The sequence below is a fragment of the Tasmannia lanceolata genome, unplaced genomic scaffold, assembly GCF_043159265.1.
Source record: "Tasmannia lanceolata isolate RefF3 unplaced genomic scaffold, GAP_Taslan_0.1 ptg000008l, whole genome shotgun sequence".
In the NCBI taxonomy this organism is placed as follows: Eukaryota; Viridiplantae; Streptophyta; class Magnoliopsida; order Canellales; family Winteraceae; genus Tasmannia; species Tasmannia lanceolata.
In genome coordinates, this window is record NW_027518685.1 from 862,383 (window position 1) to 878,973 (window position 16,591).

General features: G+C 38.4%; 1 protein-coding gene and 1 pseudogene across 2 annotated transcripts; both read left to right on the forward strand.

Moving 5' to 3' along the window:
- The first annotated feature begins 129 nt into the window (after positions 1-129).
- Positions 130-9,174, forward strand: LOC143885588 (uncharacterized). The gene is made up of 9 exons (XM_077389800.1): positions 130-496; positions 827-1,305; positions 2,251-2,491; positions 3,002-3,109; positions 3,212-3,745; positions 4,228-4,335; positions 4,438-4,971; positions 8,921-8,994; positions 9,160-9,174. Exons 1-9 carry the CDS (start codon positions 130-132, stop codon positions 9,172-9,174), a joined length of 2,460 nt encoding a protein of 819 aa, XP_077245915.1.
- A 962-nt stretch (positions 9,175-10,136) lies between these two features.
- LOC143883845 (uncharacterized) lies at positions 10,137-15,365 on the forward strand (annotated as a pseudogene). Its single transcript, XR_013252569.1, has 6 exons — positions 10,137-10,611; positions 12,218-12,397; positions 13,862-13,943; positions 14,033-14,110; positions 14,176-14,331; positions 14,929-15,365. The product of XR_013252569.1 is annotated as an uncharacterized LOC143883845 (transcript).
- The last annotated feature ends 1,226 nt before the right edge of the window (positions 15,366-16,591 follow it).

The following is a 16,591-nucleotide window of genomic DNA, read 5'->3' on the forward strand; positions in this document are numbered from 1 at the left end:
TTAATTTCGTATAAGGTATTATCTCTACGATCTGTGATCTGTAATTTGGGATTCCGATTATTGGAAATTAGTCATCATGACTTCCCAAACCGAAAGACCGGAAAAATTTGATGGATCGGATTTCGGTAGATGGCAAGAAAGATGCGATTCTTTCTGACCTTTCTGAACCTAGACTATATCTTGAATGCTCCTGAACCATCACCTGATGAGGAAGAACCCGCAAGAACCCATCTCTCTGAGAAAAGGAAAAGAGATAATTATCTCTGTAAAGGCCATATACTGAGTTGTCTCAGCAATCAATTGTTCGATGTATTTTTCAGAATTGAGTCTGCTAAAGAGTTGTGGGAAACTCTAGAGCAGAAATACCTGGTTGAAGCCACGGGTTCTAAGAAACATCTTATTGGAAAATATTTCCGATATCAGATGATAGATGGAAAATCTATTATGGATCAAGTAAATGAGATCCAGTTGATTGTTTCTGATATTCTTGCTAGAGGTATTAAAATAGAAGAACAGCTCCAAATTGGTGCAATCATTGAAAAATTACCACCTTCATGGGAGAAATTCCAAGACACCCTTTTGCATGACAGAAACGATTTTTCTCTTCAAGATCTATTTGTATATCTTCGAACTGAAGAGGAAAACCGTTTCAGAAAACAGAAATCAAAGGCCTATGAGTTTAACTCTAAGGCCAATCTCACTGAATCTTCATCTGGAAAGAAAATCTATTCTAAACCTGGGTATGGATCTGGAAAAGGAAATTTCAAGAAAAATAATAAGGACTTCAAGAAAAAGAAAGGTAACTGCTTTGTGTGTGGGAAAGCAGGTCACTATGCTAAAAACTGTCGCAAAAACGACAAGAAGAAAAACCCTCAAGGAAATAATGCGCCTCAGGCAAATGTGGTTGAAGATCAATATCTGTCGGTTGTAGTATCTGAAGTGAACCTGGTTAGCAACGTGAAGGACTGGTGGGTGGACACTGGTGCCACCAGACACATCTGTAGTGACATAAGTGTATTTTCTTCCTACGAGCTTGTAGGGGATGGAGAGCAGCTTTTCATGGGAAACTCGTCAGCATCTGCTGTGGCGGGTAAAGGAACAGTCCTATTGAAGCTTACATCTGGAAAAGTTCTGAAGCTCTGTGATGTCCTTCACGTACCAGATATAAGAAAGAATCTGGTGTCTGGGTCACTTCTGATCAAGAAAGGTTTTAAACTAGTTTTCGAGGCTGATAAATTTGTCATTACTAAGAATGGTGAATTTGTGGGGAAGGGTTATTCCAGTGAGGGTTTATTCAAACTGAATGTATCTGAGAACATTATGAATAAAGCATCTTCTTCTTCTGCTTATATTATTGATTCTTCTTGTTTATGGCATGGTAGGCTAGGTCATGTTAACTATGCTTCTTTAAAGAAAATGATGACCATAGATCTAATTCCTAAAAGTGATCTAATAGTAGATAAATGTGAAATTTGTGTGCAATCAAAGTACTCTAAGAAGCCTTTTCATAGAGTAGAAGAAAGAAATTCAGAACTTCTTAGTTTAATTCATAGTGATGTATGTGACTTAAACAATGTTTTAACTAGAGGAGGAAAAATGTATTTTATTACATTTATAGATGATTTCTCTAGATTTTGTACTGTTTATCTTATTAGATATAAAGATGAATCATTTGATAAATTCATTACATTCAAATCTGAAGTAGAGAATCAGTTAGAAAAGAAGATCAAAATCCTAAGATCTGATAGAGGAGGTGAGTACACCTCTAATGATTTTAGTGTTTTTTGTGAATCTCATGGCATAATTCATCAAGTAACTGCACCTTACTCTCCACAACAAAATGGAGTTGCTGAACGTAAAAACAGAACTTTAATGAACATGGTAAACTCTATGTTAGGGAGTTCAGTTTTACCTCATAACCTATGGGGAGAGGCTCTTCTCTCTGCTTGTTATATTCTAAACAAAATTCCATTTAAAGATTCTGACAAAACTCCTTACAAGTTATGAAAGAATAGAAAACCGCATTTTAAATACCTTAAAGTGTGGGGGTGCTTAGCTAAAGTTAGGATTCCAGATCCTAAAAGTACTAAGTTAGGTCCTAAGACTGTTGATTGTGCATTCATTGGATATGCACAAAACAGTAGTGCATATAGGTACTTAATCTATAGATCAGATCATGTTGATATGCATCCTAACACCATAATTGAATACAGAGATGCTGAATTCTTTGAAACCATATTCCCTTATAAGACTAGTCTAAGTGAGAACACACTAAAAAGACCCATTGAATCTATAGAAAAAGAGCATCAAGTGTCTGAGGAATCTGTAGAGCCTAGAAGAAGTAAAAGGGCAAGAGTAGAGAAAAACTTTGGTCCAGAGTTCATTGCATATCTTCTAGAAGGAGATCCAAAGACATATAAAGAGGCAATGTCACTTCCAGATTCTTCATTCTGGAAAGAAGCTGTCAAGAGTGAAATAGACTCTATTTTGAGTAATGGGACATGGATCTTGACAGATCTGCCTCCTGGTTGTAAACCTATTGGTTGCAAGTGGATCTTTAGAAAGAAATTAAAAACTGATGGAACTATAGATAAGTTCAAAGCTAGACTAGGAGCTAAAAGGTTTAAGCAAAAAGAAGGAATGGACTTTTTTGACACTTACTCACCTGTAACCATGATAACCACTATTAGAATCCTTATTGCCATAGCTGCAATCTATAACCTTGAAATCCATCAAATGGATGTCAAAACAGCCTTTCTGAATGGTGAATTAGATGAAGAGATTTATATAGATCAACCTGAAGGCTTTGTAATCCAAGGCCAAGAGCAAAAAGTATGCAAACTTATAAAATCTCTATATGGTTTAAAACAAGCACCAAAGCAATGGCATGAGAAGTTTGATAGTGTGATGCTATCAAATGGATTCATAATAAATGAATCAGATAAATGTGTTTATAGCAAATTTAGTGGGGATAGTGGTGTTATTGTTTGTCTGTATGTAGATGATATGTTGATCATCGGAACAGACATAAGTGTAATTAAAGACACTAAGAAATTTTTATCAAATAATTTTGATATGAAAGATTTGGGAAAGGCAGATGTAATCCTGGGTATCAAAATAAATAGAAACCCAGAAGAAATAATTTTAACTCAGTCTCATTATGTAGAAAAAATATTAAGGAGGTTTAATCAATTTGATTGTAAACCTGTAGCTACCCCATATGATTCTAGTATAAGATTATGTAAGAATAAAGGGAGTGGAGTAGATCCACTTGAATACTCTAGAGTTATAGGGAGTCTAATGTATTTGATGAACTGCACTAGGCCAGACATAGCCTATGCAGTGGGTAGACTCAGTAGCTATACCAGTAATCCTGGTAGTGATCACTGTGAAGCACTAATTAGAGTATTGAAATATCTTAAAGGAACCATAAACTATGGTTTGCATTTTTCTAAATATCCTGTTGTACTAGAGGGGTATAGCGATGCCAATTGGGTATCTGGATTTGAGACCAAATCTAGGAGTGGATATGTCTTCACTCTAGGAAGTGCAGCGGTTTCTTGGAAGTCTACCAAGCAAACTTGTATAGCCAGATCCACTATGGAGTCTGAGTTTATTGCTTTAGAGAAAGCAAGTGAGGAAGCCGAATGGCTTAGAAACCTTCTGTCTGATATTCCACTTTGGAATAAGTCAGTACCAGGTATTACAATCCACTGTGATTGTCAAGCTGCTATTGGAAGAGCAGGTAATAATGTATATAATGGAAAATCCCGAAGTGGATCTTTAGAAAGAAATTAAAAACTGATGGAACTATAGATAAGTTCAAAGCTAGACTAGGAGCTAAAAGGTTTAAGCAAAAAGAAGGAATGGACTTTTTTGACACTTACTCACCTGTAACCATGATAACCACTATTAGAATCCTTATTGCCATAGCTGCAATCTATAACCTTGAAATCCATCAAATGGATGTCAAAACAGCCTTTCTGAATGGTGAATTAGATGAAGAGATTTATATAGATCAACCTGAAGGCTTTGTAATCCAAGGCCAAGAGCAAAAAGTATGCAAACTTATAAAATCTCTATATGGTTTAAAACAAGCACCAAAGCAATGGCATGAGAAGTTTGATAGTGTGATGCTATCAAATGGATTCATAATAAATGAATCAGATAAATGTGTTTATAGCAAATTTAGTGGGGATAGTGGTGTTATTGTTTGTCTGTATGTAGATGATATGTTGATCATCGGAACAGACATAAGTGTAATTAAAGACACTAAGAAATTTTTATCAAATAATTTTGATATGAAAGATTTGGGAAAGGCAGATGTAATCCTGGGTATCAAAATAAATAGAAACCCAGAAGAAATAATTTTAACTCAGTCTCATTATGTAGAAAAAATATTAAGGAGGTTTAATCAATTTGATTGTAAACCTGTAGCTACCCCATATGATTCTAGTATAAGATTATGTAAGAATAAAGGGAGTGGAGTAGATCCACTTGAATACTCTAGAGTTATAGGGAGTCTAATGTATTTGATGAACTGCACTAGGCCAGACATAGCCTATGCAGTGGGTAGACTCAGTAGCTATACCAGTAATCCTGGTAGTGATCACTGTGAAGCACTAATTAGAGTATTGAAATATCTTAAAGGAACCATAAACTATGGTTTGCATTTTTCTAAATATCCTGTTGTACTAGAGGGGTATAGCGATGCCAATTGGGTATCTGGATTTGAGACCAAATCTAGGAGTGGATATGTCTTCACTCTAGGAAGTGCAGCGGTTTCTTGGAAGTCTACCAAGCAAACTTGTATAGCCAGATCCACTATGGAGTCTGAGTTTATTGCTTTAGAGAAAGCAAGTGAGGAAGCCGAATGGCTTAGAAACCTTCTGTCTGATATTCCACTTTGGAATAAGTCAGTACCAGGTATTACAATCCACTGTGATTGTCAAGCTGCTATTGGAAGAGCAGGTAATAATGTATATAATGGAAAATCCCGACACATTTGTCGGAGGCATAACTCCATAAGACAGTTGTTGAAAAATGGAGTGATAACCATAGATTTCGTAAGATCAATTGATAATATATCAGATTGTCTTACAAAAGGACTAAATAAAAATTTAGTCATAAGCACATCGAGGAGGATGGGGCTGAAGCCCACTGTTTAGATCACCTATAACAGGAACCCAACCTATCTGACTGGAGATCCCAAGAAGTAGGTTCAATGGGAAAAACAAGTTATTTGAGTGATCTGTTTTGCACCAAGTTGTATGTGAATTAAGTTCACTAAGCCTATCCCTATGGTGTGGGTGCAACCTGTAACGGTAAGAGGATGAGTTGTAGGACTCTTAATGTTATCTATAGCTGTCAAGCTGATTGTCAGTGGGGTGCGTAGTTACAGGGCACTCCTGATAGATACACCTATATGAGTGTGGAAGTGTGGCCGCTTCCTATGAGAATTGGGCTAAATTCTCTAGAGCTCTCATGAAATCAGGATATAACACATGGCCGAAAAGTGCAACACTGTATGAACTTGCTTATGCCTTCTGTGTTGTGTGTGTGGTATGTTGTTTCAGTTTATTACTAAAAGTGCTTGGTTCAAGACGTATGTTCACCAAATACTTGATAAACTCGATATACCTGCACTAAGTAAAGGTTCAAGTCCAAAAGACACCTCTACTGATGCATAACACATCTTGCCTTGATCAAATCTATTTACATTTATGATTTATTTCTTGTAATTTTGAATTAGTGGGGGATTGTTGACTTTTTTATGCAAAAGTCTTTTTGTAATTCAATCTTACAAAGGGGTGCTTTTAGTCTTTTACATTGGCTTTACTTTTTGCTTTAGGGCTTCTCACTCAAAGTTAAAGCTTCCCTCCAAAAAGACTAAAGCCATGAGAAAACTTTAGTCCCAAATGGGAAGTGTGAGAGGGTGAGAGTGGCCATATATATACTTTCACTCTCTTAGTCTTGTGAATGAGAAAGAGGTCATGGGAATCCTACGCGCACGGATCACCCACTTGGGTCCGGTGGGCTTTTGGTATTACCACACACGCGCGCCGCCCGGCCGCGCGCGTGGGCCCAAAGCCTTTTTATTTTATTTCTTTTCTTTTTCTTTAATCATTATTTAATACTTTTTACCTTTTGAGATTCCTTAAATCATGGTTTTGTGACCGTTTGGGAAACGTCTCTCACGCATTAAAAGAGTGCGACGTTTCATCCCAACGTGTCTATTATTTTTCTATAAAAACGGTTTTACAGAGATAGAAAGATATATAGAACGGATTCTTCTTCTGCTAAGCTCTCTCTGGTTTCCTTCTGGTTTTCCCAACCTTTCTGATCAAGGCTTTTGGCACATATAAGCAAGTTGTTAGGCATCCGGGCTGCGTGAGTGCACACCCCTGGAGCGAGAGTTGTTGTATCCTGAAGGCATACGCCGTGACGCCCATCTGCACCGTTGATTCGTCATAGTGGGGGCGAGATTTGCCTTAAGGACAACGAAGATTCTTCGTGCCTCAACTCGATAAGTGATCTAACGATTTGTTCTTCCTTTACAGTTTATTATTGCAGAAAATTGTTACTGTTGAAATCTGCTTTTGAAGTTACCAGATTAATTTCGTATAAGGTATTATCTCATCCTAAATTACAGATTTGCACATCAATTTTTATAACTTTTTATAACATCATTCTCACAGAAATCGTTAACTTTTAAGAAATTATGTTTGTCAAACGTGACCAATTGTTTTTTTTTTTTTAATTTTCCAACCATCTATTTAAAAAACCAAGGCTTAGAATTGTTTGACCGTTATCACATATGTGGGCCAATTCTCCATCTGGTAAACCTATTTTGGATATCTGATACAGATCGACGGTTGAAATAAAAGTAGACAATGTCCCCCATTCAATGCCATTAGTTGGGAGGAAATTCTTCACTAGGATGCGACCTCACTGTAATACAATATGGCACCCCACTATGACATGAGGGACCACATTTTGTTTGGTCCGAACTAGGGCTGCAACAGGGTCGGGTTGGGTCGGATTTTTCAAAACCCTGGATCCCATTATCTCGGCCCTGACCTTTAGTCAGGGCCGAAAAACCTCAACTCATGGCCCGCCTTACAGGGCTCAGTGCTGGCCCTGGCCCGCCCTGATTGGCCCTGATTGGGCAGAGCCGGCCCGGCCCTAATTGACCCTAGTGCAAATACCTATTAAGAGTGCCAAAAATAAAGCAACCACTTATCATTTAGAACAAAATGATCAATAAACAGAGAAAGGGAACAAAATAAGACAATATGAATTCAACAACATGACGGCCAACAGAGACAATTAATAATAATAATCTAAAGAAACACCAATCCAAGATAATAGAAAACATTAGCAAAAGAAACATGCATAGATGGTTCAATTCTATAATAGAAAACTTAGGGTCGGACTGGGTCAGGGTACCCGAGGCATTAACCAGAACCCGACCCGACCTGAGTCAGGTCTAAAAAATGAACGCTGACCCGCCCTTAGGGTTGGAAAATCCAGCCCTGACCCTGTTCGGGCTCAGGGTGGGTCAGGGCTGACGGGGCCAAACTTGCACCCCTAATCCGAACCTTCCACTTGAAGGCCTTGCTTTGGATCTCAAATGCCCCAAAAATAAGGGCAATAAACCAACATCCAATAATATATATTTTTTTGTTGTTGTTGAACATGGATAATAAAAAATATGTACATCTAAGCAATGGTTTGCATTTAGCGTCAAACAATATACAATATCAGATGTCATGATTGCATGATTAGTGTATTTTTGGGTCATAGGATATCCAGAGCAAGGGTTATCAAATGAACGGTTCGGATCAAACAAAGGTGAGATAAACTATGTTGGTGGGGGTGCCACATTGTATTACAATGAGGTCTCCCCTATTGAAGCATTCCTTCATTAGTTGGACAGTTGTGAATAGGGGTGCAACTCGGGCGGGCTCAACTTGAACCCGGCAGGTTCAACCCCTGAAAAACCTGGGTTGGGTTGAGTTCAAGTCGTGTTCGGGTTGGGTTTTCTCAACCCGGGTTGAGTTCCGGTTGAGGGCTTGGGCAACCCGACCCGAGTTCAACCCAAATTTTTTAATAATTTTTTAGTTTTCAAGCTTAAAATTTCGGGTTGGGTTGTGTTCGGCCGGGTTGGCAAAAAGGGTTGTTTGGGTCGGTTCGGGTTGAGTACATGTTGCTCGGGTCGGGTTCCGGTTGAGGCCAACACGAGCCCGACCCGCCCGAGTTGCACCCCTAGTTGTGAACAAACATGGAGGGCCTCGATTGGTAGTCTTAGCTGGCCTTTATGCACTTGTGCCTCATGGGTAGTAGTTATGGGCCTAGAATTTTTTAATTTTTAAATATTTATAAAAGCATTTTCATCATAAAGTAATTGCTTTGTAGGATATGGAGAAAAGTAATCTCTGCATTAAATAAATCAAGAAATTAAAAAAAATAAAATATATATATATATATATGAGAAAACATTTCCTACACACTTGTGTAGGTAAGTTACCTACACACTAGCTTAAAATACAGTGGGGGCCCACATTGTTTGGGTGATCCCTACACACTAGCTTAAAATACCTACACACTAGCTTACCTACACTAGTGTGTAGGTAACTTACCTACACAAGTGTGTAGGAAATGTTCTCTCTCTCTCTCTCTCTCTCTCTCTCTCTCTCTCTCTCTCTCTCTCTCTCTCTCTCTATATATATATATATATATATATATATATAACCTCAAGATATGGTAAGTTAATATTAATTCGAAGAATGCAAGTTTTTAAAGTTATTCGGAATTTTCTAGAGTTTAATAGCGTGCAAAATTTTTGGGATTCTTTCAAGAAATTTGTAAATATGATTTAAAATGTCAAAATTTTTGTATCATCATGAACTGTATGTAGATGTGGCAAATATTACATACCAGGAGGAGAGGATCGTGGAGCTTGATGAAATGCAGCGAAAAATAGGGCTACAGGTAATAGAAGGGGGTCGCCTCAATCGGGGCGGAGGCACATATAGCATGAGGGGGGCCATGGCCCCCCAATGACTTGAAAAATCCCTTTATACAGTACTGATTCCTTGGCTAAAAAATTAGTGGCATAGCTATTTTAGTGGTCATGCCCCCTAATGACAAATGCAGGCAAGTGTATATTAGTTTGGCCCACCCAAGTGTAAATTCCTGGCTCCGCCCCTGGCCTCGATGCTGGTTTTACCTCGTATGTGACATTTTTCAAGCTAACTGGAATGGGAGAGAGCGAGACACGTGTGGCATAGTGTTCAAACTTTTGATCCTTAATGGTGAATAAAACTTTTAGTTTGAACTTCATTAGTATTTTTTTCCTAGTTTTCCTGGGAAGAATGCACCCCTGTCAGATGCATGGCTTGGACAAAATCCCTTTATCACATTCGTGAAAAATTGCCAAGCAAGAGTAAAAATTGCTTGGAAGATTATGTGAAGACACGCCCCTTGTAGAATGCCTTGACAGGACGACCAAGAGCCTCTACTTTTCTATTTCTTCTCTCTTTTGCACTTATATCTGCAATGCTTACCAGATCGACCATCCCCGAGTTTGGTTTTACTGAATCATTCTTGTTGTGGCCTTGGACATCAAAACAATTGTCCACTTTAAATTACAAAATTAACCGCAAATTCCTTTAGTGGGCCCTACACGCATAACACAAGGTCTCGTGTATCACAATGATCGTTAATCAGAGGATTCAAGGAAGTTGTTCCACTTTTATTAATTACAAATCCGAATTTAACTCTGTAAAATTCGTGTCCACAAGCAATCAAGGTTTTGAAGAATAGAGAGAAGACCCACCTACGTGTGAGTGAGACAATGGGTGGCAGATGAGGTGACCCTAAAAAGGAATTTGTGAAACAATGGGTGGCAGATGAGGTCACCCTACAAAGGAATTTGTGAACAATATGAACAGGGCAATTTGAAGACAAACTTATCCAAGTACGATAGCCAATCCGAGGAACAGGGATTGGTGAAGAAGTGGAAAAGATAATTCCAAGATAAACATTTCCAATTAGGATAGCCAATCCAACAGTTTATCGAAGAAATTTTATCCAGTGCATTATCTTGCCATTAATATTTGCATTGATAAATTGGCTCATATCAATCGACAAGGGGCCCGTGAAGCGATGTTCAAAAGGAAGATGACAACAAAGTTGACAATCGACTGGCCGAATTCCATTGATCTAACGGCTAAGATTAATAACCAATGTAGTCTCTAGTGTGTACAAGGGAGTGGCCCAGAGAAGACAAGGGGGGGAGTTTATCCTTTCCCCAGTTCGAATACATTTAGCCCATCTATCGCAGAAAGAAAAACAGTCCTCTCTGTTCTTACTGAATACCGAGAAGACATACCGCAAAAGAATCAAACACTGCCTTCTATATATTTTTTTTAACCTGTTGAAAATGAAAGCCGTGGTGATGACAAAGGCAGGGGGTCCGGAAGTTGTTGAGATTGTAGAGGTCGAAAACCCTAGAATCAGAGACGACGAGGTTGTTATAAAGGTCGCAGCTCTGGCACCGTCGAATCCGTTGGAAAAGACGTTCGTTGCTGGAAAATCGGCGATCAGGTTTTCCTCTTTTCCTGAGTTTTCTTCTTCTGTTTATTCGAAAGGTCTGTGGTTTCCTTGTTTATGATAGAAATTGGAAATCGATGATTGAGAGGATCTTTGTTTTCGTTTTATCGTTAATGAAGTTCTGATTTTTTGGTGTTTTAAGGTTCAATTCTTGATTAAGAGGGTTCATTTTGGGATTTAGGTTTATTGATTATCTTAAATTTGGGTCTTCATTCGATTTGCCAAGTCTACCACCTAGAATAAGAAAGTTTGAATTTTGCTCTGTTTCTTAGGTATCTAACCAATACGCCAAAAGCCCCAACACTAAGCCCCAGATCTGATGGGACACATTAGGCTAGGCCCGCCCTTAACACTGTTCTGTTTAGATTTGGGACTTTTCTTGTTATCTTTTGTATAAATTCCTGAATTCCTAATTTTCTCCATTAATTGGTTAAATGAGGTATGGTTAAACGGTTTGATTCTGAACCTTGTTGAAAGCAAATAATGATACGAAATGTACTGTTAAAATTATGCTCAGTAAAATTGAGTTGTTATGTGATACATAGCCAGTGGGAGAGAACTTTGGTGAATGCCCCATCTGTACCAAGCAGATAAATCATTTGGATATTGACCAACTCGACTGTACTTGTACCCACTCATATTTTTCAAGGGAAAATATTGCCATTCGTCATTTTTTATTTTTTTTTGAATGGTAATGCCATACATCATATAACAACTCAAGAAAATAGTCTGCTATTATTTGTGTTGAAGGTACTCTCGAAATTCAATAGAAAAAATCTTCTTTAAGTAATAATAGGGTGTTCATCTCTACTGTTATTGAGACTAGTATATCATGCAGTTGCCATAGTTATATCTAACCCATGCAGGTGGATGAAGTTCTCTCTCTTACTGCAATATATACACTATTATTAATTATATCAAACATGGTGATGGGGACCATCTACCATCCAAGGAGGAAGAAGTGTTAGGCATGTTCAGGGTCAAGCGAGGCCCATGCAACCCGTAAGACCACTCGTGGGGCTTCAAATAGCCTAAAAAAATCACCTAAGGGCAAAATTGAGCTACGTCACAATTTAAAGAAAGCAAGTGATATTGGTAGGAAAAGACCATGGTATGCCTCCTATAACATAAGGGACTTAAAAGATGCCTAAAAATTAAAATTTGGACCTCAGGATGGTCCCCATCATTTTGTCTCAGCCTAACTACCCAGAGAATGACTTGGATATGGCCTGCTTGATTTTAAAGGGTTGAATGATCTTGCCATGCAGCAAGGGTTCATCTTAATTCTTAAGCTATGGTATATGTGTGGACATATAGTATATTATTGTACTTGACAATCTGTATCCAAGTCATGTCTTTTAACATTAAGCATATAACCTGTGGCCATTCTGATTTCTATATTATAAATGGGTATGCAGCTGATCCCGTAGTTCATCCGGGCAGTGCTCTGTGGAGCAACCTTCGTAGTTGATATTATGGCTTCAGTTCCAGCATACTATCCAAAAGAAACATGTTGTTTGGGCATCATTGTTTTTTGTTGGCAATGGCGAGTTATTATGCATCATCTACATTGTTATAACATGTCAAATGCATTTTACAGGTGTGTGCTCTTCTTAGTGGTGGAGGATATGCAGAAAGAGTAGCTGTTCCAGAGGGGCAAGTCCTTCCAATTCCATCGGGTATTTCTCTGAAAGATGCCACGAGCTTTCCTGAGGTGTCTTGTACGGTGTGGTCAACTGTTTTTATGATGAGTGGGTTATCTGCAGGAGAAACTTTCCTGGTAAAAACATTTTTGTTACACAATCCCATTCTTTTATATCTGATGCCTCATATATGCATCACTTCATGTACAAAGTGTAATGCCTGTGTCCATGCTGGTTATGATCCACCTGTCGTGCTCATGAAATTCTTCCAGCTGTCATCTTCACTAATTACAATATGTATGTGCTCTACCATTAACTTTGTAACTTTTCAAGAAAAAAATATGCATGTGCTCTCAAAATTTCGTGTCATTAGCACAAAGGGGCTTCTCGTAGTTTATTTTTTTTAGGTTTTTATCTATCACTAGCTTTCGGAAAGGTCTAGAAGCATGACAGTTTTTTCGGTTTAAATACTTGCCATAACCTGAATAATCTCTATCACTTAATATAACCTTCAACATAGATGCACAAACACTCTACTTGTATCAGTCTCGAAAATGAGGAGTCAGACGCAGTACACTTGCTCAGCTATATGATAATAACTCATTATATGAATTCTAGTTCATAAAAGAATGAGATATAGAAATATGTATCTAGGCTCATATAAATAGAGTAAAAGTCTCAAGTGGTATGTAAATAATGAGATTGATTAGCAAGAGAATCTCATCTTGATGAAAAAAGGGGCCACAACTCTGTGCACACGTGGCATATATGATGGGCTCATGGGCCATCATAGGGAACTCCAAAAGGTTAAATAACAAACGGAAATCCTATTCGCAAGAGGCATGCGAAAATCAATGGCTTAAAGACGTGCTTAAAGACATCTTAATGGACGTCTTTTTCACCGTGCTTGATCAAAGTTGTAGGATCATCCAATGAGGGTGGGAACAAAGGCAATGGGTTGCACCCAACAATATTCATGGACCTGATCATTGTACACGTGGCAATGGGTTCATGCCATACAATTATTGTTTCCCTAATGAAAACTATGATCACTAAAAAATGTTCTTCTCATAAATAACGCCAGAAACCTGAAAAAAAATAATTATACTCGCTGCATGAACTGCTGTCTTGTATACTAGCTTGTCCGGCACTCCGGCTTGCCAACCCTGATATTCTATGTTGTGGATTCTTCGAAGCAGGCAAAGTACTGGTGTTTACACTTCAAGGAGTCTGCCATTCCATGGATTCACTTTTTTTTCCCTTCCTGAATTGTGCATCACACCAGTTTACATTTAGCATAGGTTTTAACTTTTGAGTAGGCATTAAGATGCTTTGTATGTAGAACATGACTAAGTTTTATCAATTATAACACTATCACTTAAGGATTTAGGCTAGTCGGTTGGAATTTGCTTTGTGTTGCAATCATGAAATTGTGGGTTCAAGCTCAGTTACCTACCAAAAAACCCCTACTACTTATATAAAACCTGATCTTATTAAAATATATTTTCAAATCCTAGAATCCTGCTTCTGTGATTTGCTACATGAAACTCTCAGAGACCTTTAGGTATATATTTGTTAATTAAACCCTAGTTGAATTTCAGATTCACGGGGGATCTAGCGGAATTGGCACATTTGCTGTTCAGATTGCTAAGCACCAAGGAGTGAGGGTCTTTGTCACAGCAGGTCTTATGACATTAAAAATATATCTCAACACATTCCCCATATCTATTTCATGCATGATTCTTATATAGCTAAATCTACTTGCTTATCAGGAAGTGAAGAGAAATTAGCAGTTTGCAAGGATCTTGGTGCTGACGTCGCACAGGTGAAGGAACAAACTGGAGGGAAAGGTCAGTTTTCTTGCCTTGTGCAAAACTTCAACCATTATCTCAAAATTTCTACATTTCAATGACAGGTGTTGATGTCATACTGGACAATGTCTGTGGGCCCTACTTCCAACGAAACCTTGACAGCTTAAATCTTGATGGGAGGCTTTTTATCATTGGCGTCCAGGGTGGTGCAGTTACACAAGCAAACCTTTCATGTCTGCTTGCAAAGCGACTTACAGTGCAAACCCAGAAATACTTTACTAAGCATTTCTACTCACAAGTCACCAAACCTGCCTGATCCTAACCTGCCATCCTCATTGCGATGTTTTCCTCCTCTTTCCTCTTGATTCACTTTGATCTTTTTTTTTTGTTAGGTTCACTGTGATCTTTTTGTGAAGACTAAAATTTGCACTGGAAAATGTCTTGGTTTTGGCTGTGATTTTTTCCTGAAAACTGCTCCTGGAAAATGAAGATCACGCAGTTTTCTAATGAAGTATATCGCACTGAAAGCTGCCCATGAAAATGCTTTGGCATGCTTTTCCAAATAAGAAGAAAACAGGTAAACGGAAAGATGTATATTTAGACAGAAAGTGAACGGGAGCCAACGGCGAGTAGGAGGACACTGCAGATGCGTGCCCCCTTTTTCCGACATGTTTGTTTTCTATCATTTTAAATGTTTGTGTTCTATCCCTCCTAGACTACAGGATGCCTTGAGAAAACTAAGTTCTTTGTTACTGATGAGTAGATGGACATATTTTGATTTTACATTGCAGTCATTTTTTAATTTAATTTTTGAGTTAAATGAATATGGTCTAACCGTGGTTATATGTATGCATATAAAGCTGCGGGCTTGAGGGCTAAAAGCAAGGAAAACAAAGCAGTGATAGTCGGAGAGGTGGAGAAGAATGTTTGGCCGGCGATTTCGACTGGCAAGGTGAAGCCCATGGTTTACAAGTGTTTCCCCTTTTCAGAAGCAGCGGAGGCTCACAGGCTAATGGAAAGCAACAACCATATTGGAAAGATACTCCTCATTCCATGATGAAATATCCCTTCTGAGTATAGTAAATGGTATGCTTTTTCTCCTTGTTGATTCTGCAAGGTGTGTTTCAATGTATGATTGTGTTACCCAATACTTTGGTTTTTTATATTGTTGTACCAAATAATGTAAGTAACGGCATGGAAAGTTATCAGGACGTGCATGTAGCAGAACAGAGGATTTTATTTTCCTTTGTTTGATTCGTGGAAGAAAATTTTCTAAGAAGGTTCTTGTTGGGAATTTTTTCCTTTCTACTATTTTTTAAGAAAAAACTTTTAGCTCTTTGCTTTACCAAGCCTCGAAAATTAGATAAAGGCAGCCTGTCATATTCAACACAAAAGATACTCGTTATTTGTTGTTAAAATTGGACGATTGTCTTATGTTTTTGGTCCCGTAAAGCCCAAAGTAAGGCCGACAGAATACACTGTTACTATTCCATAGTAGTCAGCTCATTGTATTACAATGAGGTTTGCCCCACAAAGCATTCCTCAGATGCCCATATGCTCTTTTCAGTTGCTTCGCCTGGGAAGAAGAGTGAAAAGGGACAGATTGTGGATGTCTTTTTTTTCCCTCACTTTCCAGAGGGGAAAAAAGTGAATTGGAGCATTGGGTCTGTTTGGATATTGGGAATTTCCCAACTTCATGCTGCATTTGGTGGACAAGGAAAGGGAATGTGAGAATCTTGAGAGAGAGAACCGAAAACAAACATGGCCAAGTGCTGGCTAGTAGCTATCCCAATAAAAAAGATTTATGCCGTGTTCGTTGAGTTTTGAGAATTGATTTTGAATCCAAAACTGATCTTTTGAGTCCAATAATCAGTCTTATCAAGCTAGTTGGACTTGGAGGTCTGGTTCTCTGAGTTTGAGTTCGAGTTCCCTCATGCATTCTAATGTTTTTCTCTGGCCCATACGTGATGGGTTTGAAATCATCTTCTCCACTGTTCACCAATTTTGCTCTGAAAAAAGGTCGTGACCAGAGGAGGATAACAAGTATATCCTACGATAAATGAAGAAACTCTGGGTTACCATCCCATGATGAACAGATCCTTTGGGTTTTGCCTAGACGAGATATGGGCCTAAGCCTAAATCCTTTGTCGGACTCATGTTCTTTTTAATATTAAAATCAAATAGTTTTGATCACTCTCTCAGAGGTGCAAGCTCAAATGCCATAAACTGGTGTACATCTAAACCCCCAAATTGTAATTCAGGTGTAAATCTAAATCATATTTGTCATAGCTGGTGGTTAGAGCCACAAGCCGCCGCGAGAAACGAAGGTCTAAAAAAAGAGGAAATATCTGCGGCCCCCAAACCCCCCCACCCAATTCTTTAACGGTTTCTGTGATAGTGGTTCACTGCTTGAGGATATATTCACCCCCTTGAATGTTTATCTTTGCCTTTATAATCTAACGAATAATGTTAAAGGGGGAGGATTTTATCCATCCGAGGGGGGGGGAGGGGGGGAGGATA

What these genes read in the sequence shown, in the direction of transcription:
- LOC143885588 (XM_077389800.1), top strand. Translation starts at nt 130, where the DNA reads ATGGCAAGAAAGATGCGATTCTTTCTGACCTTTCTGAACCTAGACTAT. An exon ending in AAAGGCAGATGTAATCCTGG is followed by an intron (nt 3,110 to 3,211) that starts GTATCAAAATAA and finishes GTAAACCTGTAG; the next exon opens with CTACCCCATATGATTCTAGT. An exon ending in AAAGGCAGATGTAATCCTGG is followed by an intron (nt 4,336 to 4,437) that starts GTATCAAAATAA and finishes GTAAACCTGTAG; the next exon opens with CTACCCCATATGATTCTAGT.